This window comes from Amphibalanus amphitrite, unplaced genomic scaffold, assembly GCF_019059575.1.
Source record: "Amphibalanus amphitrite isolate SeventyFive unplaced genomic scaffold, NRLGWU_Aamphi_draft 000635F_arrow, whole genome shotgun sequence".
Classification (NCBI taxonomy): Eukaryota; Metazoa; Arthropoda; class Thecostraca; order Balanomorpha; family Balanidae; genus Amphibalanus; species Amphibalanus amphitrite.
In genome coordinates, this window is record NW_024882129.1 from 46,536 (window position 1) to 71,813 (window position 25,278).

Genomic DNA, 25,278 nt, shown 5'->3' on the forward strand with positions numbered 1-25,278 from the left:
GCGCGTCGAGGATTGGTGTCGCTCACCCCGCCCTCCGCCCGGCGCCGCTCGGCCCTCCGAGCCAGCCGAGCCGGTCGGACAGCGTCCCTCGGCTCACCGGCGTCCCTCCGTCCCAGGCGCCGGTCTCCAGGTACACAGGTCCAGCCATCGTACCTGCCAGCGGCCCGGGTAGACTCGCCAAACACACCACCGCACCTCAGCGTACCCGAGCGCCGCCGCCAGACGGCGCCTAGCGAGCGGACCAAGGCGCCCGCGGGGTCGGCGGCGGCGGCGGCGGCGGCGGCGGCGGCGGCGCCGGCTCGCGCCAGTCGTGCTGCGAGGAACCTGCCGAGCGGGGTGGTGTTGTGCCGTTGCTGACGTTACTGAACCGTACTGTACGCCGTCGGAGAGGCCAGTCGAGCGGTGCTCCGACGCGGTGCTAACTGAGATTGGTGCGCTTGGTGAGGAGCTGCGGTTTTATTTCTGAGGAAGTGGTAAACTATGCTGGCGCAGTGACGCGGAGAACGAGCGAACTTCACTTCAGCGACATGTATTGGATTTGTGGATTGCTCTTAGCAGGTGAGTTGGACTTTGCCGGTCCGAAATTAATGAAATTTGTTGTTCTTCTTGTTCTTGCTCTTTTTCACTTCACATTCTGGTACATACTCGTTGTCCAAACGTCGGCCTTAAATCCACACCTAGCTCATCCCGGACGACCCTTTCCATCATCCATCTCGGCCAGTCACCTATACTTTCATCTCGCGCCTCGACTGCTCGCTGATTTTCTCCTTCTATACCCTTGCAAAAACTCGAATCGCCTTCTGATTAACCCCGACTCCCCCTGCATTGTTGCACGCCGCATGCGCGTGTGCGCGTCCCAGGTGGTGACCAGGGGTGCTGACTGGTGCGCGGTGGGGTGCCACCCGATCGGGGTGTAATTAACTCACTGAGGCGCCTCCCAGCAGGCCTGTGCACCCCTGGATTGTACCCTGCACCCGTCTGCACCCGTGTGCACCCGTGCAGATTCAGCGGTCAGGGCCCGGTCACCGTCCGACAGGCAACACGAGCCGTATTTGGTAGCGTCCGCGCCACCTGCATGAACCGTGTGCTGAGCCATGCGCCGCCGTGAGCTGAATCGAAAATGTAATCGCCCTTATATGTAAGCCCGGCAGCCCTACGGTGCAAAGTCGGCATTGAATGCATCATGGGCGCTTTGTTGGCTATTCAGACGCAATTACCTTTGTTTAGGAGCTGTGTGATTACGGTGGATAGTTAATAAGGAATATCTAAAACATTCCAGAGCAAATTACAGGATATTCAGAATCGCTGGTTTATGCGACGTCCTCGCAGTTTTAACCCATTCTGGTCTATAATATTTGGTTCATTATACAAAATAACGATAAAATTGTGTATCTCGACAATAATGGCTTGTTTATTAGGAAAGACGCATGGGAAAGGAACAGACGAAGTGTCAGTTTTTATGCAGAGTTTTCCCTGGGAGGTCGACTGACGAAATAGTTTCCCTAACGATTGGGAGCTGTCGACGCCTTTCCGGCCCCGTTTTCAGTGGCTCCGTTTCAAGTATTAATGACCGCGGCTAACGATCACGGTTTACATGAGCTAGGAAAAAGGAATTCTGAACGGCCTGGCCAGGCTAGCCCGCCGGGCGGCGAGCCGCGCAGCCCGCTCCAGATTCGGCCACTTTCCTCTCCGTTTTCGTCCACGTCGATAGCAGAAGTTGGCGCTGACCTCGGCTGGTTTTGGGCGCGTGACGCCAGCCTGAGCGTAGAAAATAGAGCCGGCATCGACACCTTTCTGGAAGCCGAGTCATCGCGGCGGCTGTCTGCCCGTCACCGTCCGATGCACGTCGCTGCCGCGCCGGGCACAGGTCAAAGCGCAGGACAATGCACAGGACACGGGAAAGCGGCAGCGGGGGCGTTCACAGGACCGAGAATGAGTCGCGGGATCGGGAGCGAGTACAGTGGACGCGACACGGAACAGTGCGCCGACGCATGACACATTTCTGTCAAGAATAGATGCGCTGACGTGTAACGTTTCGCTCCGAGCACAGCCATTTCGAGCCCAATTGACACCCCTGTCGCCTGTTTGCCATAATTTCTCAACCGCTTTCTGACCACGAACAAACATAAAGCTGTCCGTGTCTGCAGCATAAAATGTCGAAATGAGGGACGACCGTCACGTTATCTGCATGAGCACGTACGACGTCAAAGCCTGAGGCGCGCTCGGCGGCAGCACGTGAGGGAAGGGCAGGACGGTGTCCCAGATTCGCGGACGATCAGCACTCGGCTGTCCCTGGGTCCAGCTAGCCTGAGGCAAGGGTGGCCAAAACGGGTACGAAGCGCCGCCGGCGTGGGCAAAGGACCCAGTTTCGGCACCCGCGTCCCTCGGTTTTCGCCGTCTGGACGCACCCAGACCGTCCTTATCCGACGATTTACGACGTCTGGCGCCGCTTTTCGAGACAATTTACGTGCGGACGGCGGCAGTAATCTGGTAAAACACGGCCAAAACTCGACTGTGCGCGACCATTGTTCGCTTCTCACCTCACCGAGCGTCGACTACGAGCTGCCAATGGGCCGCTAACCCCACCGACTTTTGTCACGGGCTCGGCGCGCCGGCGAGCGGCGCAGGGGCGCCTTCTCGGCGGGTATTGAGGCCGAGCCGGCAGGCGCGGGGCGCGGGGAGTCGCTTTCAGGCGCTGTTCTCACCTGTCCGCAGGGTCCGCCCCTGCGACCGCGTCCAGTCATCCATCATCGCATCGCATGCAAACACGACCCGGGCCCGGGGCGGTCGGGCTGGGGCGGGTACACAGAGCTGAGGGACTGACCCGGTACAGGGCGAACAGCAGGAGACGCCAGGTGACACGGGCGACCGTGGGGACGACGGGCGAAAACAGAGAAATGGCTGGAATAGGTCATATACAACAGACCCCAACGACGGCTGGATATAACAAGTCTATTGATAACACATACCCTGACTGAGCCCAGCGCAGTTGCGCAGAATTGAAAGGGTTCAATCCGGCCCGCACTTCTATCGTGACCGACAATTATCAGCGACAAAAGGCTGTTTAAAGCGTTTGAAATGCACGCCGCTCTGGGCCCAGTCCCGTTGTGAGTTCAAGTCCGGTGATTGTCCGGCGAAAACAATGGACGGCCGATTGTGTTCCCGACGAATACATGGCTCGTGCCTCTCTCGACATGAGCATTCATCAAAAGGAATGCGCACGCTCTTAGATGGCCATAATTGAATTAGTCTGACAAAGAACGACTAAAATTGCTATGGGTGGTTGAATGAAGCAGCGTGATGTAAATCTTAAATCATGGCTGAATCTAGCTGGAAGGTGAAAGTCACTACAAATTCATATTTCATTCTGAGTAAAATTGCTTATCAATACGGTACGGCAAAAGATACTACCAACAGGTAACTAGCCAGTGCTTCACACTTGCATTTATTTGATGCATTTGTAACTGTCACATGTTACGATGGTGCCACACGATTATACGCTATTTCGCAACAATCGAGTAGAATCTAGATGCAAGATTATAGCCTCGTTTATTTTGAAGTTCAAAACATCCTATCCAGTTCTATTGTTGTTCGTAATCACCATGTTATCAAAATGGCGGCACCGGTGTGAAAAGGATATTGTAAGGACATGTAAAACTGAAATAACAGAAGAAAAGACTCGAAACTGGAGCGTATCATAACACGAGATCGAAGTCAGCTACAGAAATAGTGCTGCAATAATAGTCTGCAAAGTGTGCAGTGCTCGGGGCCTACTATAGGCGCACCATACTTACGCTCAACAGCTCTAATTCCCTCACCCTCCACCTTTCTCCCGACATCGACAAACGCCCCACAGCCGGAGATCCGCCTCGTTCCGCGTCTCTTCCGAATCGTCTCGGCAGTGGCCACGATCGGGATCCCAGGAGGGGCCGGTTAGCGTGGTTCCTCTCCCACGCCGCCACCCCAACTCCCGGAGGAAGGCGCCCGCCCGCGTGACCGCACTTCCGCCGCAGTGATGACCAACGGTCGCTAACAATGATCATCACCCCAACGGCTGCCGTCTTGCAAGGCGGCGGCCGTTGGATGTGTTTTTGAGAAGGAAGTTGGCCTTTTAATTCTATTTTGTAAGTAAGCTAATCTGAATTGGTAAGAGTCTACCCACGTGAAGCGAGACGCTGCTTTCATTGGTACCTACATAAGAAACATAATGGACACTAAAACGTTAAAACGTACCCATTGTGCTTTAACACATGAAACTAGGGACTGACAAAAACAGCAACCACTCTTGAACCCTTCCCGGTAATTCTCATTCTCCCAAAGCACTGTAAAATTTCCCTCAGAAAGTTGGTCATTTTCTGCTCCACGCTTCCAAGGAATCACGCACGTCCAGTGCCAACCAGCGAGGCGCAACTTCGCGCGTGAGAACTGCACAAGTATCGCCCAGTGGGCACAGCCCGTGAAGGCCACTTGGCTGGTACGGCTCGCCTCGAATCCTGCTGGACATAAAGACGACTTTGAAGTGCCTGTTTCAGAATATGGTCAAAGAAGGAGTTCCAAGTCTCTAGCCAGGGTCGTAGGGATCATCCAGACCGAGACGGATCGAGTTTCTGCAGAGTGCCGAGATAGCCCGGGCGGCGCACGAGCTATCCGCACGGTGCTGTCATGACCGCAGCAGGAGGCCGGGCAGGGGTGCTGCGTATGGAAAGAGGCGCGATTTAACTGATTTGCATAATGATTTAAACATGATGACGTGCAAGACGGCCGCCTGGATCAGAGTACGTCTCGGCGCTGGTGCAATATTGCAAGGGTAGCGGACTGGAGGGGATCTTACCATGTTCCTCCGTGTGTCAAGGCGAGCAGAGATGGCGAACCCCGTTCATCATCATGTGTAGAATACGCTTGTCACATCCGACCCGATGTGCGACGTGGTCTTATTCGATCCCATATGCTGATTTCATGCACCGGTATTGTACCTCTATTTCTAAACACGGTCGTTCTTACGCCAGGGTATGACTCACTGACACGAAGGAAACCACCACTCCGATGACCCGTACCCGTTTCGGCGAGGCTCGCGCGCCCGATCCGGTTACGCCTCGTCCACGGTCCTTCATTCACGCCGTGCCGGTCCCATTGCGTCGTCACTGTCTGCCCGGCGGGGTGCGAGACAGCCTATTCGTCCCCGCACCATATCGGTCACCTGGTGCAGCGTTTGGTCACGACCGGCCCCGCCCAATGAACAATGAGGGCGGTCCGTGCGGCCGACAGTTGTCTCACGACGCCTGACCGTCCTACAACTGCTGGTGATCTACTCTGATAGCCGCTGACTGGACACGGCAAGGGTGGGCATGGTACCTGTGAGTCATGTGACAATGTCCCGTAGCTTTGCCGGTCCCGTAGCTCAGTTGGTAAGAGCGTTGGACTCCGCGTGGTGAGAGCACGCGTTCCCGGTTACAACAGTCCGGGTTCGAAGCGCGACGGGCGCTTGACATTTATGGGCCCCCTGACAGGTATGGTTGCGGTTGGTGGCAGGCCGTAGCCAGGCGAAGTCAGTGAGGGGACCGGCCGTGCGCGGCTATATGCGCACGTTAAACTTTGGACTCTAAATTCTGCCATAGAACTGGAATTGCGCGATCGGAGGGTAGAGGGCAGGGTCACCGCAACAAGCTTCGCTTAGCGGTGGCTCTGTCCTTGTGAATCCTTCCTAGCAAAAGGTTCGGACTAAATTTATTAAAAAAAAAATGTCACTTGACGAGCCCACCTTTCTGCCTTATGTTCCTTGTTCATCTTTTTGAGCACGCGTCACTGCATGAAATTTGCACAATTCTCGGCAGAGATTCGATAATCCACATTAAATAATATTTCAAAGCTTCTCGATCCAAACATTTTTACGACAGGTGTACATCAATGGGCTACAAAAGCACCCAAAGGCATTTCTGAGTCCTGTTGCTGTCCCACTGTGGACCGGACGTCTGTTTCCCGGTCTGGTCCGTCCTGGTGCGCACCTGAGCGCAGCGGCGCGCTGTCGGCCCATTATTTCCGGCGCCATTAATTGTGTTTGTGGGTCCGTCCAGACAGCGCCCGGTTCCCACGCCGTCGGCAGCCTCTGTTTCGGGTAGCACTCGGCCGAGAAAACAGCAGATGTTATTGCTGTGGGCGGCTGCCGAGCCGGTGTCGGGTTCCCGGCCGGTGTGACGCGCGCTCCCTGACGGGGCCTGGCCGGAGTTTGCTGACACACGGTGAGGCAAAACACCGGCGAAAAACGGAGTGACGGGGCGAGTAAAAACAGAGGGTGAGTAGGTAGGAGGGAGGACCGTCCGAGGGAGAAGCAACGAAGGAGATGGATGGACAAAGATGAAGACCATCACAACCATTCGTAGGTTGCTAGTCCGTCCTAGTCAGACATGCAGGTGACGGACTGGCCCATGGAGATACAACAGTCACCATTCACCAGTGAAACTGGCAGGGCGGGGGCGTCCCAGTCGAGGTCGCTACACCAACACACCTGTTGCTCTCGCTGGCGCACCGTGCGCAGCCTGAGAGTGAGCGTGTTGTGCCGCTCCCAGCGCGTGGTCGGCCAGTCACGCACAGGGCGGATCGGCCCTCGGCGCCCGCCGCGTGTCGCTCGCCGGCGCTCTGGGAAAGGACGCCAGCCAATTGTCTCTGTCAGGTTCCCATGTCGGCGGCGGTGACGGACGGGACGGACGGGACGGACGGCGGGATCTGGACAGCCCGGCGCGGCTCTGGGTGACGAAGGACTGCCAGGGGACCGCTCTGGACATGTCGAGGTCAGCCATCACTCCGCTCGCTCCCAACCCCTAATGGGCGCCGGCAATCTCCGGAGACCTGACTCATTACCGGCACGGCCAATCACGGCTGAGTCAGGTGAGCTCTCTGAGCGGAGTGAGTCAGATGGCCGGCTCGTCCGCCGCGCGCGACGCACCTGCCGCAGTGCCGCCCGCAGAGCGGCCGGCGCGGCGTTCCCACGTTGGTCAGGAAGCGACCAATTTAAACTGGCCCGCGTGGCGGCGGCGGATGGCGGGGTGAGGCGGCGGAGCACCGGTGGCCTCGGCGGCCCGAGTGCCCCCGCCGACCCGCGGGCCTCCGAGCAGCTCGCTCCCACAGGAGACGCTCCCAGGCGTGTGCCCGCGGCGCTCCGCACAGCCAATTGGCAGAGGTTAGTGGTAGTTGGCGACTTGTCGGGTCGAGGGTACTGACCGCACCGCCTCGGGCATAATCCACGAGCGTGACTGAGCATAGCGGAGCCGACTGGCAGCGACAGTGGTGCAGGTGCAGTTGAGCCGACAGTGATGACCTGCGGCGTCCAGTTTTTGCGGCGGAATTCGCATAGTTGTCATGCAACTAGTGACCTGGAAAATAGCTGAAAGTATGGATTGCATCAGGCATTTTCAACAAAACAAGTTCCACTCTTACGTGGTATTTGTAAAGGCACGTCCAAAGGATTTAAAGTTTCCCTGATAGCATCACAAAAATGCTCACCAAGCTTACTTCATAACTGCCGCCCGTTTCTTCCATATCGCTGTGACAGCTGGCTAGCGTGCCTCTGCCATTGACCCTCCCTGTCCCTCTCCCCTTCTGCCGTCCCCCAAAAGAAGTCATACATTTTCCAGCGGGGCTTTGTTGACGAGTTCGCCAGTCCCCCGTCCGGAGGGTAACGGGGGTTAATGAAGCTGTCCACCGCGGCTACAAAAATAGCCCGACAAATGATTTACATCTGGCGGTCCTGCCGTTCACGTAAACAGATCACCTCTGCGCGCCCCAGGGAGCGGAGGGTCGCGGGGGACCCATTCCCGCCCGCCCCGGGACCGTCGAGTGGCGCCCGGAGGTCGTCGGCCGCCGTCGGAGATTCGTCGACTCCGACGACAAACACAGCACGCGCTCTGCGTGACACTGACGTACGCATTTCGCTCCCGTCGAGTGGCGTGCGAAGAGTGCACGGGCATCTCGCGTTTGTTTACCCTGGCGCCGACAGTGGCGGCTGCGGTTCTATTCTCGGCGCGGGTGGTCCCATTTCAACGGTCGAGCGGAAACGCAGGCCTGGAGCTGTTAGAATGAGAGACGGAGGCGATCGTTTCTAGCAGGGCTGGACGAACGGAGCTCGGGAGCCACTCAAGACGGCTACGCGGTGCTCCGGCGGCAAAAGTTAGGCTCACCAGTCACCAGTAGGGGAGATATGCCCGAAATCAGCAACGTCTTAAACACTGTCCCCATTCGCTTCAGCTCTGCGCTCTCTATGCGCTCAGCCGTTCACAAAGTGGCAGAACTCTGGCCTGTTTCTGGCCCCGTCCAACTAAATGCAGCATCAGCTCAGGTACCGAGCTGAGCATTGCAATGTACATGGTGTTGCTGCCGCTGCAAAAATATACACTTGCCAGCAACCACACTCTTGTTTCATTCATGTCGATTTTTTCGACTGAAAGCATGTAGCTACCAGATAATAAATACATGAAATGATAATTTCATCGCTCCATTGTTTGCAAATGAGACTTCTCGTGCACGTGCGCTCTGGTCGCCACGGTCACGTCCCGGTTGTGTTCTGCAAAGGCAGCCTCCACCTGGCGAACAATGAGAGAGCTGACGCCAGCAAACACTAGCCGGACAGGACATGGCCATTCTCGGCGCGGTCGTACCGGCGCCGAATCAGTCGTGCCGAGATCGTGTTCCGCCGTACTGGGCGTAGTAAACCGGCACTGGAACCATACTTGCCTTGTTTTCGGCCGTGCTCTAGCGATAGCGGCGTGCTCAAGCACCGTCTGGCCGGCCGCAGTGCCCTCCTCCGTCCCTCCCCCTCCCCCCCTCAGCCCCGTCCCACCCCGCCTCGCCCACCATCTAAATGCTAATGCCGCGCCTGTTGCCGGTCGCTGGCTATGTTGACGGCACGTCTGTGGACCGCGGGGAGCCCGGGGGTGAGGTGGCTCATTACCCGCTGCAGCAGCGGACAGAAGGTGCCCAGCCCGGTGAAAAGGGCAGAAGGATCGAGAAAAGACGGCGCTCTGGGAAAGATGCTGGCGAAAGACAGTCAGGGATATGTAGATTCCTAGCTTTGTTCCATTGCCCAGCTTGTCTTGGCGTTCGGCGTCATTCGTGTTAGGCCCGTGTTATCTGAGCGTCCACGCCTACACGTGGCCACGGCCTATGTAAGAGATTGCAAAGAGGTCATCAAGTTTAGACATTTCAGCTGGTTATGGGCACCTACACCAGGTCATCTGAGCTGTTGTTATGGTCAGAAAGCGGGAATAAACCGCCACAGCCAGGCGGCATCGAATTCGAGCCCGACTCCGGCGATTGGTTGTATACGAGATGACTGACCTCCGTCTGTGATTGAACGGTCACGCTCGCTGGCCCCTCCGGCCTTGGGAGCAATAGTCTGATGAGCGGCACAACCAGTCGGCACGGACCGCCTGTAATCGATTCAAGCCGAGAGCCTTATACGGGAGTACAAGGCCTGCAAGATGATCAGGCTTCACTGCTTGTAACGCTAAGAGGTTGTATTTGATTTTTGAGCTGTGATTGTTTGGCCAGATGGTGCATTAGGATTAATTTCTTCCATCCATTTGCCGCCAATCTTGCCGGGTAGACGATAGAGCCGGATAATCACTGACGGCTGACCTCGATGGGCAACAAGAAACCATCGCCTTTCCCCGAACGTTTTTCTATCTCCCTTCGATTTTTCAGCATTACGATTGAGTAGAAAACAAGGCAATCCCGGCGGCTAATCCGGGGTCTAAGAAGCCGCGCGCGGTCGGTGCCCACCTGGCCGATCGGGGCCCGGACTTCGACCTCAGCAGACCTGCCGGCCGACGGTCGGTCGGTCGGCGGCCGCGCCGCGGTCCTTTGAAGCCGCGCGCATCTGTCGTCGCCGGAAGTCGCTCAGCGCCGATCCCCGGTCCGGGGACCGTGTATCGGGATTAGCGGGGCCGCCGGTCCTCTCAATCCGTGCCGGCGGCGCGCTCTCACGCACCGTAATGCCATTACCGGCTCCATTTCAGCCGAATGAGTCGACTGCAGTAAATGAGAGCGGACGGTGCGCTCCCACCGGTTTATTGTGCCGGCATTGTGTCAGCCGCCGGCGCGTTTGTAGACGTGGTGAGAATGCACGACCGTTCGCTCTCAATGAGATAGTCCGATTAGGGTCTTTTCGATTGTTGTCGAACAGGAGTTAGCTGTAAATCGGATCTCAGAAAACTGTTAATGCCGTGTCTCTCCCATTGTATACAGTTATTTTTCCAGCTTATATCCTTCAGCTTATTCACTATCAACGATATCAAAGCAGCTAAGAAAATACATAACGGTGCTGATAGGCAACATGAAGATAACATTGCTAACACTTCTGAGTGCTCGGGCAATTTGCAGTACTGGGAACACAGATCTTATAATAGTGTTTCGCTGAGGCAAACATAGGGCAAATAAGTCTTCCGCCTTAGAAAACCATATTCCGTTGTATTTTGGTGCCTGTTTGTCTAAGCGCGAACAGCTACATGGTCGGAGTGAGTGCTGCCAAGTCCTTGCCTTCGTGCCAACACACAGAGAAGCTCCATAAATGTCTCAAAGTCTCACATGGCACACGAGCGGGACCACCCTATCTCCTCCTCCACCGAGCCGATCGTCATCGTTGTACGACGTTTTTATCCGTCGGAATGAGGTCGCGTCTGCACTAAGATCGCTAGCAGCCGGCGACTCATCCGCTTCCAAGTAGATTCGGAGCACCGATAGGCTTCATTATCCCGTCATTAGCTGATGGACCCGCTCTCTGAGCTCGACGAGACGATCAGACGCCAGCGGCCGACCCGGGACGAGACGAGCTCGAGGCGTTCGGCGTAGCGGGAACGGTGGCTGAAAGGCGAGCATACTGTCAGAAACTGGAGCAGACAGTTTGAAATTCTGAACGGCGCGTGTCATTAGCGAGCGCGGTTGTTTAGCTAAGCGGCAGAGAAAACGGCTGATGTATGCACTGATGGTCGGAAGCCGCAGAAAGCTACGGGCCAAGCGGAGACGGAGAATACAAAAGAGCGGAAAAGAGAGTGGGATGCCGGTGTTGGGATCGTTACTTATCTCTGGACGGAGAAGAAAGGAACGATATTTGAGAGGACACGGCGGTAGGTGGGCCATCCCTGACGGACAGTGGCTTGCACGACAGGCTGACTTTGTCCAGGGTGACACGCTGGCGTTGTCCAGTGTGACAGCCTGACGTTGTCCCGTGTGACGGGCCGACACTGCTCATTGTGACAGCTGCGCTGTGTTTGCCTCCCAGCGCCAAATTCGGCGCATCCGATGGCATCGACCAGCCCGTGTCGGCGGGCGCGCGGGCGGTGCGGGCTCCGCGCCGGCCAGCGCCATCCCACACAGAAGGCCAGCCGTGTGTTTTTGTGTCTGTCTGCTCGGCCCACCGACCGGCGCGGTGGTCGTAAATTCAGCGGCTCAACAACACCCGGCACCGGCCAGAGCCTCGTAACGGTGCTGTGCGAGCCTCAGCCGCCGCCCGGCTGCTCTCTCTCTCTCCCTCTCCCTCTTCGGACTCTCGCTCTTCATCCTGGCCGAGGGTGGCGACGACTGGGACGAGTCTCAAAACCACAGCTGTCGACAGACTCGCTGAGCAGAACTGGACAGTGGCATAGCGGTGTGTTTCCCGATCCGCCCGTCACTTCAGGCCTTCAGGGCCATCCGAGTTGAATCCGCTCCCGCCACCGACGCCGTTACCTTGACGGCAGTGAGCAGGCGGCTGTTTACAAGCCTCCGATCTGGCGGCCATCTTGGCTGCGCGGCCCTCCGCGCCCGTTCTGCAAACAGGTCGGAAGTGCGGCGGAATCCGCCTCCACCGCCGCCTCCAGCGCCGCCCCAGCCGCCGCGCGGCCAAAGCGGGTCACGTCGCCGCCGAGACCTGTAGCGCGCATGCGCGAGGTCAAGGCACTCGGACGACTCTCGGCAGCGGCGGGGCGGGTTTGGTGATCAGGCCCAGGACACACGCAGTAGGAACCAGTTGTAGGGATGACCCACGTGGCATGCCTGCAGGAGCAGCGACTCCTATGACTTTTTGATACGAGGCATGCAGCACACTTTTCTAGTCGTGTTTTGAACAATGTCATTGCTGCAAACGACAGAATGACGGGTGCTCAAGACCGCGGTATGTTGATTTTTATCCAACAGATTCAACGTAATTGGCGAGCAGATGTTTTTATGATTGCATGAGTAGCATCGCAAAAAGTTGCAATTAGTAGGCGCTGGATTGGGGAGGACGATCAAGCTATTATGTGCACGAATCAGCTACACGATGATGTGGTGCGATCGGTCGGCGTTTTCCAAAGCCTCTCCGCCTCTGCTATAATCCGCTAAAACAAGGAGCGTCGTCACGATGTGCCATGAGCACCGGACCGATCCCTGTTGCCGCTCGTGCTGTCCCTTCAGCCGCAAAGCCATCACGGATGACGCGCGTCGCCGCTGTACCGACCGCTTGCAAACCCACACTTTTTCCTCGAAAGCCGCAAAAGCCGGGCGAGAATGCCGTAATTCGGACCACATCCAGTTTTCCTGGCACGCTTTCCTCGGCTCGTCGTGGCTGGACGGGCTCGTCGCGCGGTGTCGGCGTGCCGTCCAACGAGTAGCCGACCCGGCTCGTGAGTCGGTCGCCGGAGAGCTCCTCCGCCAAACCAGCCATACAGGTGGCGGTGTGACCGACATTCGAGACCGCCACCAACCGCTCCAGCCGGTCGGAAGGAGAGATCTGCCAGGTCGCCACTTCCTCGACCGAGCGCTGCTCGAGCCGACCCGTTACCCGCACCACTCGTCTCACCCGGCGTCATCGAGTGTCGCCCGGACGTCATCCCGATCGCACCATGCCATCGACGCGTCATGGAAGTCAATCTCTGCGGCCGGCGACCGCCGGCGTCGGCGACGCTTTGTGTCTCTGGGCACCCTTTGTGGCGATCCGCTAGTCTCCCATCGTTACACGACGGGCGTCGGCACGGCAGCCACGCCGCCGCGTCACTCCCAATGAGGTCAGGTGACTTGCACTCTGCCCGCTCGGCAATTAGCACGGCGGACGCCACCGGCGCGGGAAAGCTGCTCTGTGACCACGATGCCGGCGCGGCGGGACGTTTTCGGAGGTGTGAAGGCGTTCCCGGCGCACTGGCAGTCGTGCTTGAATCGTATAAGCCGAACTGGGCTTGGATTAGCGGTGATTTCGATCACTACCCGGGCGGCGAATATAGTGGCCCGTCCTGAAAGCTCGACTGGAGACTCAGCAGCAATGGTTTAGGTACAGAAACGACGGAATAGGGACCGGGCGGGAGCGGCGGACGTGGGACCAGAGAGCAAACAATCGGCGCCGCCCGGCCGGTCGGGTCGGAGGATGTTTGCGTCCAAAGCGGTGCCAATCAGGCACCCTCGACAGCCGGTCGGCGGGGCGCGCGGCGCAAAGGTCCCTCCAACGACACCCGAGCAGCGACTCACAGTGACGGAGCTCACCTGTCGTTTCGTCTTCTCCCCTCCCGCCGTCCTTATTGGATGGAGCGGTAATTGAGGGTTTGGGTGAGACCCTAGACCATGCTATGTTCTCATGTGTGGTGTTCTCACCAGTGAAAATACACACCGGAGCATCAAAGAGGGAGGGAGAAACGGCGGCATTTCATGCCAACTCACTTAGACGCTTGCGTGCGCGAACGCAGCTTTCACTCCAGGCTTGGTATGGGCGTCGGTTAGTCTCCTCCCCTCTCATCTCGCCAGAGGTGTGATAACACTGTGCTGTCCGCCCCTTCCGGCGGCTCACAGCAGCGACTCACATTAGCTCACAGTAGCTCACGACTCACCGTGGCTCATGATTTGCCCATCTGTCCCCAAAGCCAGCCGCCAAGCTCATTCACGTTGAACCATCGATGCTATTTAACGCACGCTAATGGCTAGACGCGGTCAGTTCATTGACACCGGCGGAGCGGCGACCGGTTCGCTAACGAACCGGCCGGTCGATTCTCCTCGGTCGGCCCGTTTGGCAGCCGCCTCCAGCCGCCGCCACCGCGCTGAACCGGACGGAGTGACCCCTGACCCGGACGGAGTGACCTCTAACCCTGCGGCGACCCTCTGACCGCCGACGCCACCATCTGGCGGTTGGCGGAAATGACACGTCCGTTGGCTGATACGTGACCCCGGCACCGTCCCACCGTTGGACGACGAAGGCGGGGGGGGGGGAGGGAGGGGAGGGCGGAAGTTCACCCGTTCCCCACACCTGGCCGCGGTATCAAACTTCTGCAGCGGTGACGTGAGGTTCTGTTGTCGCTCGTGCGGACATCCGCTGGCGTAGAGTCCACAGTGTCCGCTCAGGTGTCCGCCGGGAGTCCACTCTGTGTCCGCCGGGTGTCCATCGTATCACGTTTCGCTGCCGGAAGGACTGGCCGTCCGAGGGACCCAAATGGCGGTCACTGGGGACCCATCCCGGTCGCTGCGTGCTCCTCCGACGCCCACAAACACCGATATATGGACCGGAGCTATTGTGCGGTTAATTAAAAATAACACCACTCTCCGTAGGCGGGCGTGACACGGAAGCCGGACTCGCTGAGGTGGCCCAGATACACGGGAATCCGCTCGCCGAGCGGCCAGCCCACGGGTCCTCCTGCACTCCTGTGTTACCAGCCCTGACTGTGTCTCGATCTGGTTCCGTATCGAGTGTGCCTTGATGGTGTCTCATTCATGTTTAATATCGTAAACAAACTGACGTCCGCTTTCTATTGCAGGTATGTGGATTCGGGGAGATTCGGGTCACCAAGAAAGACACGCCCAGCTGAAGGATGAGTACTCTGTCGTAAATCGAGTGTAGTAAATGTTTACAGCCAGGCAAGGTTCCTTGTTCTGTTTCCGAATGTCGTAGCTACGAAGCCTCATCTCCATAAGTGCTATCGATTCTCGGCAGCCCTGACAGTTCGTTTGCCTACGAGAGTCTACATGTGTGCCATCAGACTCTCGGTCCGTTACGCTATTAAACCCGGCTATTTTATGGGCATCTATGATGGGCCTCCAGCGTGTGTGTGCTCGGCTCGGCTCGGCTGACCCACAAGAGACCAGCGCTCGGGCCACGTGCCGCGGCTGCCCCGCGCAGCGGTGGAGACTGCAGCGCGCAGTTGGCCGCTATCACCGGAGACTGCAGAGCGGCAGCGGCCACTAACACCGGACACGTCCGCGGCGGCCGGCCGCGCGTGACCCATTACCGCGCTGTGAAACGGCGCCGCCGACACGGACCGACGCGTGTGTCATCGCGCGCGATTGCATGCGCTTTCTCGGTTAATGAGCATCGAGTGCCGTCAGTTGCGGCGTTTCGCCGAGCCATTGAGACGGAATCGATCGCAGAGAACCGCATACCATCACGTGGTGGACGATTCAGCATGAAGAGGTCTCTGGCATTAACTGAAAGAAGCGCAGAGTTCTAAAGAGTCTAACGTATTTTAATCCAGTTTCATTGGGCTATGCCCTGGTATTGAATCCTAAGAACACAATTCCTCGCACGCTCCGGCACAGCGCAAGATGTAGCGCAGAGAAAAGCTAACAATAGATTTTGAATAAGTTTGAAAATAACGGCCATCTTTCATATGCAAAAATCCACAATCACTGTTTGCGTGTCTCCGCGACAGCCGTTGCCAAACTCGGGTCTGGCCATCTTGTTTCGATCGATCATCACACGGCGTCTCCGGCCGTCGATCCGTCAGGCGGGCGCGCCCGTCGGCAGTGCCGGCGGTGGCGGCAGACGGCACCGTTCACTGCCGACCCGCCCTGCGCCTCCGCACCCCTCCCCACGCCACCGCACGTGGAGGATCGCGCTGGCCGGCCGGCCGGTCACTGACCTGGCCGGCCGTGCAGCAGCAGCGGCGGCGGCGGCCCTCCGACCGGCCGAGCGGGCCGGGCCGCCGCGGACCGACGGCGGACGGCGGCAGCGAGCTGCAGCATTCCGCTGGCCCGTCGGCCCACTAGAGACCAGAGATGGGCCGCCGGCGGATTCCGCCGCGCCACTTAGACCAACCTGGCGCGCTGCAGCGCCGGCCGATGGTACCCAATGCCGTGTCCAGTGCCAGTTGGAGCCTCATTTCAGAGCTGGAATGCTGCCCGCTGGTCGACGAGCGTTCCGAGCGAACGACGCCTGATACGGCCGCGAAACAATATCGTGTGCATCTCAAGTGGCGAGCAACGGTGCTTGGCAGACGAGGGTTAAATTGTTGAAAGAAACTAGCGCCCCGCTCCGCGGGAGCGCCCGACGATGAACTGTCACGTGCCTGTCAGATGCTGTCACACTGCCGCGCAGCTGTCACGTGGCTGTCAGGCGGTTGTCGTATGCCTCGGCACGTGCAATGTTTTTGATTGTTTGTCTGGCGGTGAGCGTTTGTTCGGAGTCAAGCTGCGGAGCGAAAAACAACGTGATACGTGACAGAGGGAGCTAAGGCGGCTTTTTCGGGCCGGCTATGATCGGCTACTTTTTATCATCGCCTGTTTTCGTCCGTCCGGCGAATGGTACTCAATCCGATGACGTTGCCGAGCCATCTATTTCTACGTTCAAAAAGTAGCCCTAGTCCACCATGCCAACTACTAAATCGTAACATCAGGTCCCTCAGCCATTTTTATACACTGCTAACGGCGTCGCTAACATACCCTGGATATCGATCGTACATATCGATGAAACATACATCGATGTAGGAGTCGCCTCCGACCACAGACCGAGCTCTGTCCTTCGTCGGTCAGCGGGTGACCGTTTCTCGGCGTCGTGCTGGTCCCATGATATATTCATGAAAAATACCCGGCAAACAATAATGTATGGGGGCCGAGTCGGCTGACAACCCTGAAGAATGTCGGGGACGCCCCCCGCCGAGCGGCTAAATACCGGCACGACGCCTGCGGGTGGCGAGCGCACTCCGTGAAAGGGGAGCCGCACCTCGCGCGCCAAACGGCAGGACGATAAGCCGCCGACAAACGACGGCCTTTGATACCGGAGACCGGAGCGCATCTTATCTCGCGCGCCGATTCACTACGAGATGCGGCAAACAGTGCGCGCGCTTCTGGCGCGAGAGAGCGCGCGCACTCGTAATCGGACCCATCTCGCGCGCTTTCTCGCCGTCTCCGCGCACCCGCGCACCTCTGGACGCGAGTCTTTGTGACGTGCCCTGCAGGAGGCGGCACGGGATGCTCACCCTCCAGCGGGCGCCAATGGAGGCCAATTTGGCGGGGAGGCTCCGGCACTGCGGTCCGCTCTCTCATCTCGGCCAGCAGGGACTCGCCGAGCGAACTGTGGGTTTTGCGGGCGTGGATCCCGGGAAAAGAGGCTTTCAGCGGCGCAGCGCAGCGACTTGGTACACAGGATCTCAGTCCCGTCCGTCCAGGAATGCCCTGTGTGCGCGAGGAGCGGAGCCGAACATCCGGCTACATTACACATTCCGACTTTTTGTCACGTCTGTCGACCGGGTCGCGTCGGTCTGCCATGTTTCGGGGCGTCGCCGGCCGGTATCTTATGAATGTTTCCCGGCTACTCCCCGTCTGTCGGGCCGCGTCGTCTGTCGCGCCGGCGGACGGCGTCGGACGACGCTGGTTTACGAGCGCCAGCAGGGGGTCGCCGGTCCGCTCCGCCGGGCGACTCCGCTTCAAGGCCAACCGGAGTCGCCGGACTGACGGATGACGTCGCCAGCTTTCCACCAATCAGGGACGCTGACGGTTCCCGCGGAGAGCGGGAGCGTCGGTCGTTGGACACACAATAACCGACACCGGGCAATGACCGTGCCTTAGTTTGATCTTCAGCCAAAGAATACCAACTCGACGCCAAATTGGCGTTTGTTTTACCTATCGAGATGTTGTTTCTCACCTCGAAAAATCGACAGTCATCCCAGTCTTGGATACCTCTCTATTAGTCTTCCAACCTTTTCTTTAATCCTCGTGACTTCAGATGCTGCATTGCAGTTTTGGCCGAGCCGCGGTTACCACCCGCTCGACAGACCACAGTCGCGCGGCGGCCGTCCACCGCCACCAGGGCCCGCCAGGCGGGCTCAGCTCGCCGCTGCAGCCGGCGCCGATTAGAACAACAGGTTTTCCAAGGCCTGCCCACTCGCCGGCCGCCACATATACGGGCCGGGCCTGGCTGGAGCGAGCCGCGCGGCGGCCGGCACCGCGGGCGCCGACCGGGACCGGTTTAAAGGTCAGCCCGGTCACCACAAGGGGAGTGTCGCGATGAGCTGTGACGCAGCGCCAGACGACCGTCCCTGGCGGCGGGCGGCAAACTCGAGCTATATGGGGAAGACTGAGACCGGTAAAGGAGAGAGGACACGACTCACGCGGGCTATATGGAGGAGACTGAGACCAATACGGGAGATTATGGAGACGCTGAACTTGGAAGACAAGGGGTTGATGGCCGTGGTAGGCAGTTTTTGTGTGGTTTTCGTTTCGTTAGCTACAACCAGATGAGGTGGAACAGCCAGGTGGTGAGGCTCTTGCGGCTATCTGCGCCCTATGGAACTACCCAAAATGACACTTTTCGTTTCCAGCTAACCAGACACACGTCAAATTGCAGCTGCTGAATAACATGCTTGCAAGGCAGTAACCGCAAACACATGATTGCAACGTGATTCATTAGAACACAAAAAGGCGTGACACTTGAGGTCGTCCAATTATTCAATTCACACATTCCTGTAGTTTATCTCACTATCACACGTGCTGCAGCTCCTGCTTGTACCGAGGAAAGTGGAACCCTGCCGAGAGAAAAACCACCGCTCGGCGTCCGCACATACTGCACAGCTTTACCTACCGACCCGCACGAGTCTCGCTGATTCATTTCCCGTTATCCTCTCTCTGGGCGGGTCCCCCATCTCCCCTCTCTCTTTCTCCTGCACAGACGAGCACCGGACGTCGGAATCTCCGCCCCAGTTGCAGAACGCCTAGCGGTATCCGCCTCGGCACAGGTCGAGCCGCCCTTGCACCGCTCTTGCGCGAATCGCTCACCTGGCGAGTTTCTCCTCCCCGTCAGCGATTCCCCGAAGCCCGACCACCGGGTCCGGCGGGCACTTCCAGTATCTCACAGGGGTACTGTGTGACGTCACGACCGCTTAGTCACGCCGCGCCGGTCGTGAGCGGACCGATGACGTCACGCACAGATCGTGAGTGGTCTTGTGACGTCATATGACCCTGACGGTTCTCGTGGGTGGATGAGTGACGAAGCCAGTGACAGGCGCCGCCCGCGACCAATGCTCGCCGTGAGGTGAGGGACTGTGGTTAGACGAGCACTCCATGAGGGACTGTGTTTAGATGAGCGCCCGGTCAGCACGGTTCGACCCGACAGACCAGCCGGCCTCAGCGACCGTTACCGTAATTACGGATGATGTATGTGTGCGAGTTGCCTGTGCTATGCTGAACACGGGTTTTTCAGACCCCAGGCGTGACCCCGCGGCGTCCACCGGCCGTTGGCGTCTGTCGTGAGTCACCATCCTTCTCTGACGCCAAGACGCACTGTCCCGCGACGGTGGCAAGGACGTGAGACAGCGGCGCCGCCATTTTCGTCTCATCCACCGACTTCCTGCCTTTGTCACCCAGGGTGGAAGCACTTGGTTGGCACTATCTACCGGCGGTTTTGTAACGCCAGACGCGCTATCAACGTCACAAACCAACGCTCTTGGGTCTTCTCTGCTGAACATAGAACAAATTTAATTGTTCCGCCAGGACATTAAGCTGTCATTTGTGTCGGTTACGCTTGGATGAGGCATATGATTTGCTGAATAGGACTACCGGTAAGGTAAAAGACAAAGCTTAAAGTGACGGGACGGAGCCCCCGAGACAAAAATACATCCGCTCGCCAACAGACGATACTGGTAATCCCTGCATTGTTCGTCGGAGAAATTCGTTCGGGACGGTAATCAAACCTCAGTCGAAAGTTGCCGTGAATGGCACGCCCGCTCCGGCTCTCACGAGCGCGGCGAAACGCTCCGGCCGCCGTCGACCTGTCACGTGACCGCAGCGCGGCGGTCACGCGATCGGGCCATTCTGTCCGGCCGATCGGGGCGCCCCCGGCCCCACCAATCTCCAATCAGTGATGGTGGACAGCGGCCCACAGCGCCGCCAGCGGCCACAGACAGACGGACCGGCCCGGCGGACAAACTCCTCGGACATACCGCGGCGTGTCCGCGGCAATCAGGACACCTCTGTGACCGCACGGACACCGCCGCCGCCGCCGGGGCCGGCACCGGTGTCACCTGAGGTCCTGAGAAACGCTACTCGACCCGTCGGGGTCAGGTGACGAACGAGGCGGCAGAAGCGGCATTCGTCATTATGTCATAATTAACATTTGATTGGTTTGGGCCGTTCTGCCGGTCACACCTGTGGGCGGAAAACAAGGCAGGGGTCAGACAAGGGTCACAAATGACCCGGCCGGCCGCAAATGGCACGCCTCGGCTGAGTCTCCAACGACTACGTCATCAAAGCCCCGCTACCAGGCTCAACCATTACGGCATATCGGGTTTTAGCGGCGACTTGACGGCAAAAAGTGGAGAGAAAGCATATCTGCAGCCATCTGCCTAATGCCAGATTACGGCCAGGCGAGTGGCGTTTCTGGGATTAGCACGGGCGGCCGCATACCTAATGCGCCACGTCACGTCGCTGAGCCGTGATGACGTCACGGCCGGTTATGGCGTCACACTCGGCTGACGTAGCGGGGCCGTATGATTCCTTCTGTCCGCCACGCGTCTCGTTCTGATCCGGTGGAACCGACCGGTCGGGCTATCGGCGAACCCGGTCCAGTCACGGGCTCACTTAGATTCGCGGCGAATTAGCTGAATGAGCCGTGAATAAGCCGGCCGCACGGCTGCGATTTGTGAGTCATTCTGTAAGCCGGTGTCGGCCAACGCGGCCAGCGCTGCCCGCGCGGATACAATGCCGGCACCTGAACTTTCTCCGCATCTCGGCGGCGCTGTTGTGTGACCGAGTTCGGCGCGCAGGAGGATGCCGGCCGGAAAGGGGCCGTCCCAATCACCTTTCCACGTGTCACGGTGGCAGCCAAGTGACGCTCCGTCTGCGCCACATTCGTCACAAAGCCGTCACGGCGGCCTTCGAGCTGGAACCAGGAGTTTGGCTATGGTCTGTGTTTGGGCTTGTGAGTGATTAGGGTCGATAAGAATGGCGAAGGCTTCCGATGCGCTCACTTAGAGACAGGCCGACGCTCGTTCCGTTAGCATTTTTGTGGTCGCTGGATTGTAGGAGTCTCACCAGCGTTTTAGAGCTGTGAAATTGGAGCCATGTTACCACATGAATATGAAAAAGCTGTAATAAACACGACCAGTTTGACTCAGCCACTCCCAGTTGACCTGACGTGACCTGTGTGTGTTCGGCAGGGGCAGCTCTGGCGCTGGGTCAGCCGGGCGATGACCGGAACGTGGACGTGATGATTGGTCAGGACGCGGTGCTGCAGTGCCGCTTCGACCCGACGCTGGCCCGCAGAGAGAACGTCTCCTTCGTCTGGAGCCACAAGAACATCCAGGAGTGGGACACGGTCGCCATCCAGGGATCCATCTTCCGCGAGAGATACAGGTCAGTTGAGAGAGAGAGAGAGAGAGAGAGAGAGAGAGAGAGAGAGAGAGAGAGAGAGAGAGAGAGAGAGAGAGAGAGAGAGGGGGGGGGGAGAGAGAGAGAGGGTGGGGGTCAGCACGGGGACGACAGGAAAGAGATTACGTGACAACTCATCAACGCAATATTTAAAAAATAAATAGCCACAGAGGACTGAGGCACACACGCGACAGTTACATAGGAATCACATGCGTGTGGAATGCGTGGAAACTGCGATAGTTTCAACAAGTAATGTCATACGAGAAACGATTATTTCCGATGTTTTACCTGCTGCGATGAAGTCGTTCATTCTGACCTTTTGGACAGCTGCGTCGCTACGTCAGCGACCCGATGAAGATCCTCATAACGGCACCCGACACTGGTAGGCCGACAAGAGTACGTGATCGATCGGCCTGAATGATAATGCGCGCGATAAAGTATGCGTTATTGTCGATTCGGCCCCGATTCGGTCTGTACAACGAACTCTGTTCGGTCGCCTCCGGCTCGATTAGCTCCCAGCGTCCGTCCATCTTTCTGTTGTGGCGGCCGCGTCTTGATTGCCTGTGTCGCACAAACATCGCCAAATATATACGCCGAACAGCACTCCGAATGCAGGCGAGGTCGAGTCGATGGCCGTGCCCGCTGTCAGAGACGGTGGTCTGTCCGCAGGGGTCGACGCGACTCGCATTACATTTCTATTTATCACCTGTCGCGTCCTCGAGGCCGTCTCTCGGTGGTGTTGGGCGCGAGGTCCGTAGTGATGAGCGTGGCGTCTGCTATCGCCGTGCATGGCGGTCAGACTCACACTGAGACCGGTTTGAACGAGACGGCCGGACAGCGCGTGGCGCTGCCTGGTACCGTCCCTGGTACGGATGGCCAGCCACGTCCGCCCTCCGATTCGCCATGTAATCCCTGGCTGGGTCGGATCTGTGGCGCCGTGATGGCGCCAGGTATAGGCAGCTGGAGAGTTGATTATTAGTTCTATGGTCGGAGTAGTTCGATGAGGAGTTAACTTTCGTCAGGCCTTATGGTTGCAGACACACAACTCGCCCATCAGCACTGATTAACCCTTCTCCCGATTACAAAAGTTTATTGGAATAGATAATAACACTAGTCTGCTGATGTCTTTGATTTCATGTATCATATTTCATAACTTCATGCCTCGGTTAACGACACCCTGGCGCCACACCGCGCTAAAAAAGCGGTGCATTGGTGACGTGAGGTGGATCAGTAGAGAGCCGCTCTGCCGTGCACGTGCCGCGTGGTACGCACGTGTGGGCACGTGCCCACGAGTTTCGGTCCTCGGCGGTCCCTTTGATCGCCGAGCACACGGCGCGGCCGGCGGTCCAGAGATACCTTGGTGTGCGGCGCCGAAGTCACCATTAGCCCAAAACCACAGCAGAGTGCTGACTGCTGAAGTCACTAGATTCACTGAGATAATGAAAGGGTCGAAAGTTCAACAGTTGAGATAGACACGACAGTTATAACGTTTAGCTGCAGCTTTGTTTTTTGTTTGTACGAATTGTAATGCACTCTGTTACGCATAACGAATTAACCAAAACAATTTACCCGGCTGCCGGTTACTTCGATTTATGTGGATTGATGAGGTTATTTTTCTGTTGTTTCCTCCATCAACAGCTTTTTAATCGAGCTGTAATGATTCGTAAACAAATTTGCCGGTGTTAATGAACCTCATAGTGCGGATATCTGCGATAGATCTGGGTCGCGGAACCCATGGTGCGGCTATGAAGGCCGCGGCGATCGGATAGTAAACTCTTCACACTCGCGTAGGATATTAGACCCCTGCCTGCGACCAGCGGGAGACTGGATCTAAATGACCGCCAAACTATCTCGTAAGATGACTGAGGTAACCAAACCACCTCAGCCGCGCTCTCCAGTTACTCAGCACCGCATAAATTTTAGCAGCGCAGCAACGTGGAGTGTGGACTGTTGTTTGTGGATGCTAGTCATGTTCCACAAAACCGAGCCGCCCACCGTTGAGTCCACATTTTTGGAGGAAGGGACGGGAGTGGCGGCGTCAGGGTCGGAGGCGCAGAGAAGAGTCGCTCCGCATTCCATTCCAGGGATGTTTGGACAGCTCAGAACGGCTCAGGATGGACGAATGCGGATCCTCGAGGGCCAGAGCTACTCCATCACTTTCCGTGCGCGAGCGGGAGAACAAACAACAATACGATTGAAATTCCCTCCCGATACCGCTTCGGTTCCAACGAGCTCCGCAGCAAAGCCCCATCTGTTGTTCTCCGACTCTGCAGCTCCTACAAAACACGTCGCTAATATTATTCCGGCGCACGGCGGGGCGGCCGACCGCGTCGCTCGGCGGAGGAACAGGCGGGCGTGCGTGATCGGGGGCTGACGCACCTCACACACACATTCCCATCGCTCACTTCGTCCGAGTGGGCCCCCGACGTCCCCGTCCAGCGCAGTCGGGCCCGCAGCGCCTCTGTTTGCGCCGGGACCGCCACCGCTCTTTGTCTCGGCGGCGCGGGAGGGGACGGTGCCGGCTCCTTATCCCAGTGGGGGACGGAGGGGAGGACGGGCCAGGGGAGGACGGAGGGCAGTCTTACCTGGCCCCCGGCCGGCCAGGCACCCCTCCTGAGCGGGCCAAATTACGGCCGCCGGCCGCCGGACCCGTATCTGATTAGCAACCACCGGTCCGCCGACCTGCGGCAAAAAGGTGCGCCCCATGTAAACTGACCGGCCGAAATTTAATGGGACGGATTCGATTCCGATACTCAGGCGTGCTTTGTGGGGGCTCAGGGGAAGTATATGCTGCTTTTTCTACAAGTAGTAAGGAGGAGATTTACTGCCATACGTGTTTAAAATACGCATGCGGGCTGAAAGCGCCACAACACTGGCGTGCAGTTTTCTTCGTGTCGGATCCATTATTCAAACTTAATCTCCACCTGTGCCAGTACCACGCTGACTGAAGAAAGCCGGCGTGCTGCGCGCAGGTGGTGCCGACTGGTGGCGGCGTCTGGAGTCAAAGAACAGTTAGTTGGCCTGGTGGCTCGCCTCGATAGCATCTCACACACACCTCAGAGACGTGGCTAGCCAGGACCGGTGCCGGCGAGCTGACCTCGCAGCGCTCGCGCGACCGCCGGTCCAGGCAGCCGGGATCGTCTGGTCCGCCGGTCTCGTCTGGTTTCCGGGACAGGACGAGCCTGGTCCGTCGGGTCTGTTCTTTGTATGCTAGTAGGATTTATTCCACACACTGGGATTTTCATTGTAAAAGGAGCCAATGTAGGCCCTTGGATACTACCAATTAAACCCTCCAAGGCCTACGAGAACAGAAGGCATCTGTCGAGTCCAGTAATTCCGCCTGCTATAAAACCACCTTGAGCAGTCGCCACGCGTTGGCGTCAGCGATCCGACAGCCCGTGCTATAGGCCTTCGACGACGGCAGACACATGCAGGGAAGCGTGGCGACCTCGGTACACGTCCATCGTATTCCGCGACAAGGCCGCACACGCCAGTGGTTCCGCGCATTCGGCGAGACAACGCCCGATGTCATTTTCTCTCGTAATGAGCAAACGGAATTTGAATACCTCACAGCTGTCACTGTGGCGTAGTGGGCTATTTCGCGGACTGACAGACGGCGTAATGAAGGCCGCTGGGTCGGCGCGCTGCGCAGAACTGCATTCCTGTGCCCGATGGTCGGGGAAATTATGCAGTTCGCCGGAGCCTGATGCCATCTCCGCG

General features: G+C 58.0%; 1 protein-coding gene across 1 annotated transcript in view; it reads left to right on the forward strand.

Annotated features, from left to right (window-relative positions):
- Positions 1-304: 304 nt before the first annotated feature.
- The window catches only part of LOC122363696 (hemicentin-2-like), a 34,917-nt gene continuing 9,943 nt past the window's right edge, over positions 305-25,278 (forward strand). The window contains exons 1-2 of the mRNA XM_043333234.1: positions 305-558; positions 21,348-21,543. Of these exons, the coding sequence (XP_043189169.1) occupies positions 528-558; positions 21,348-21,543 (227 nt within the window). The 5' untranslated portion in view covers positions 305-527. The remainder of the gene's footprint in view (positions 559-21,347; positions 21,544-25,278) is intronic.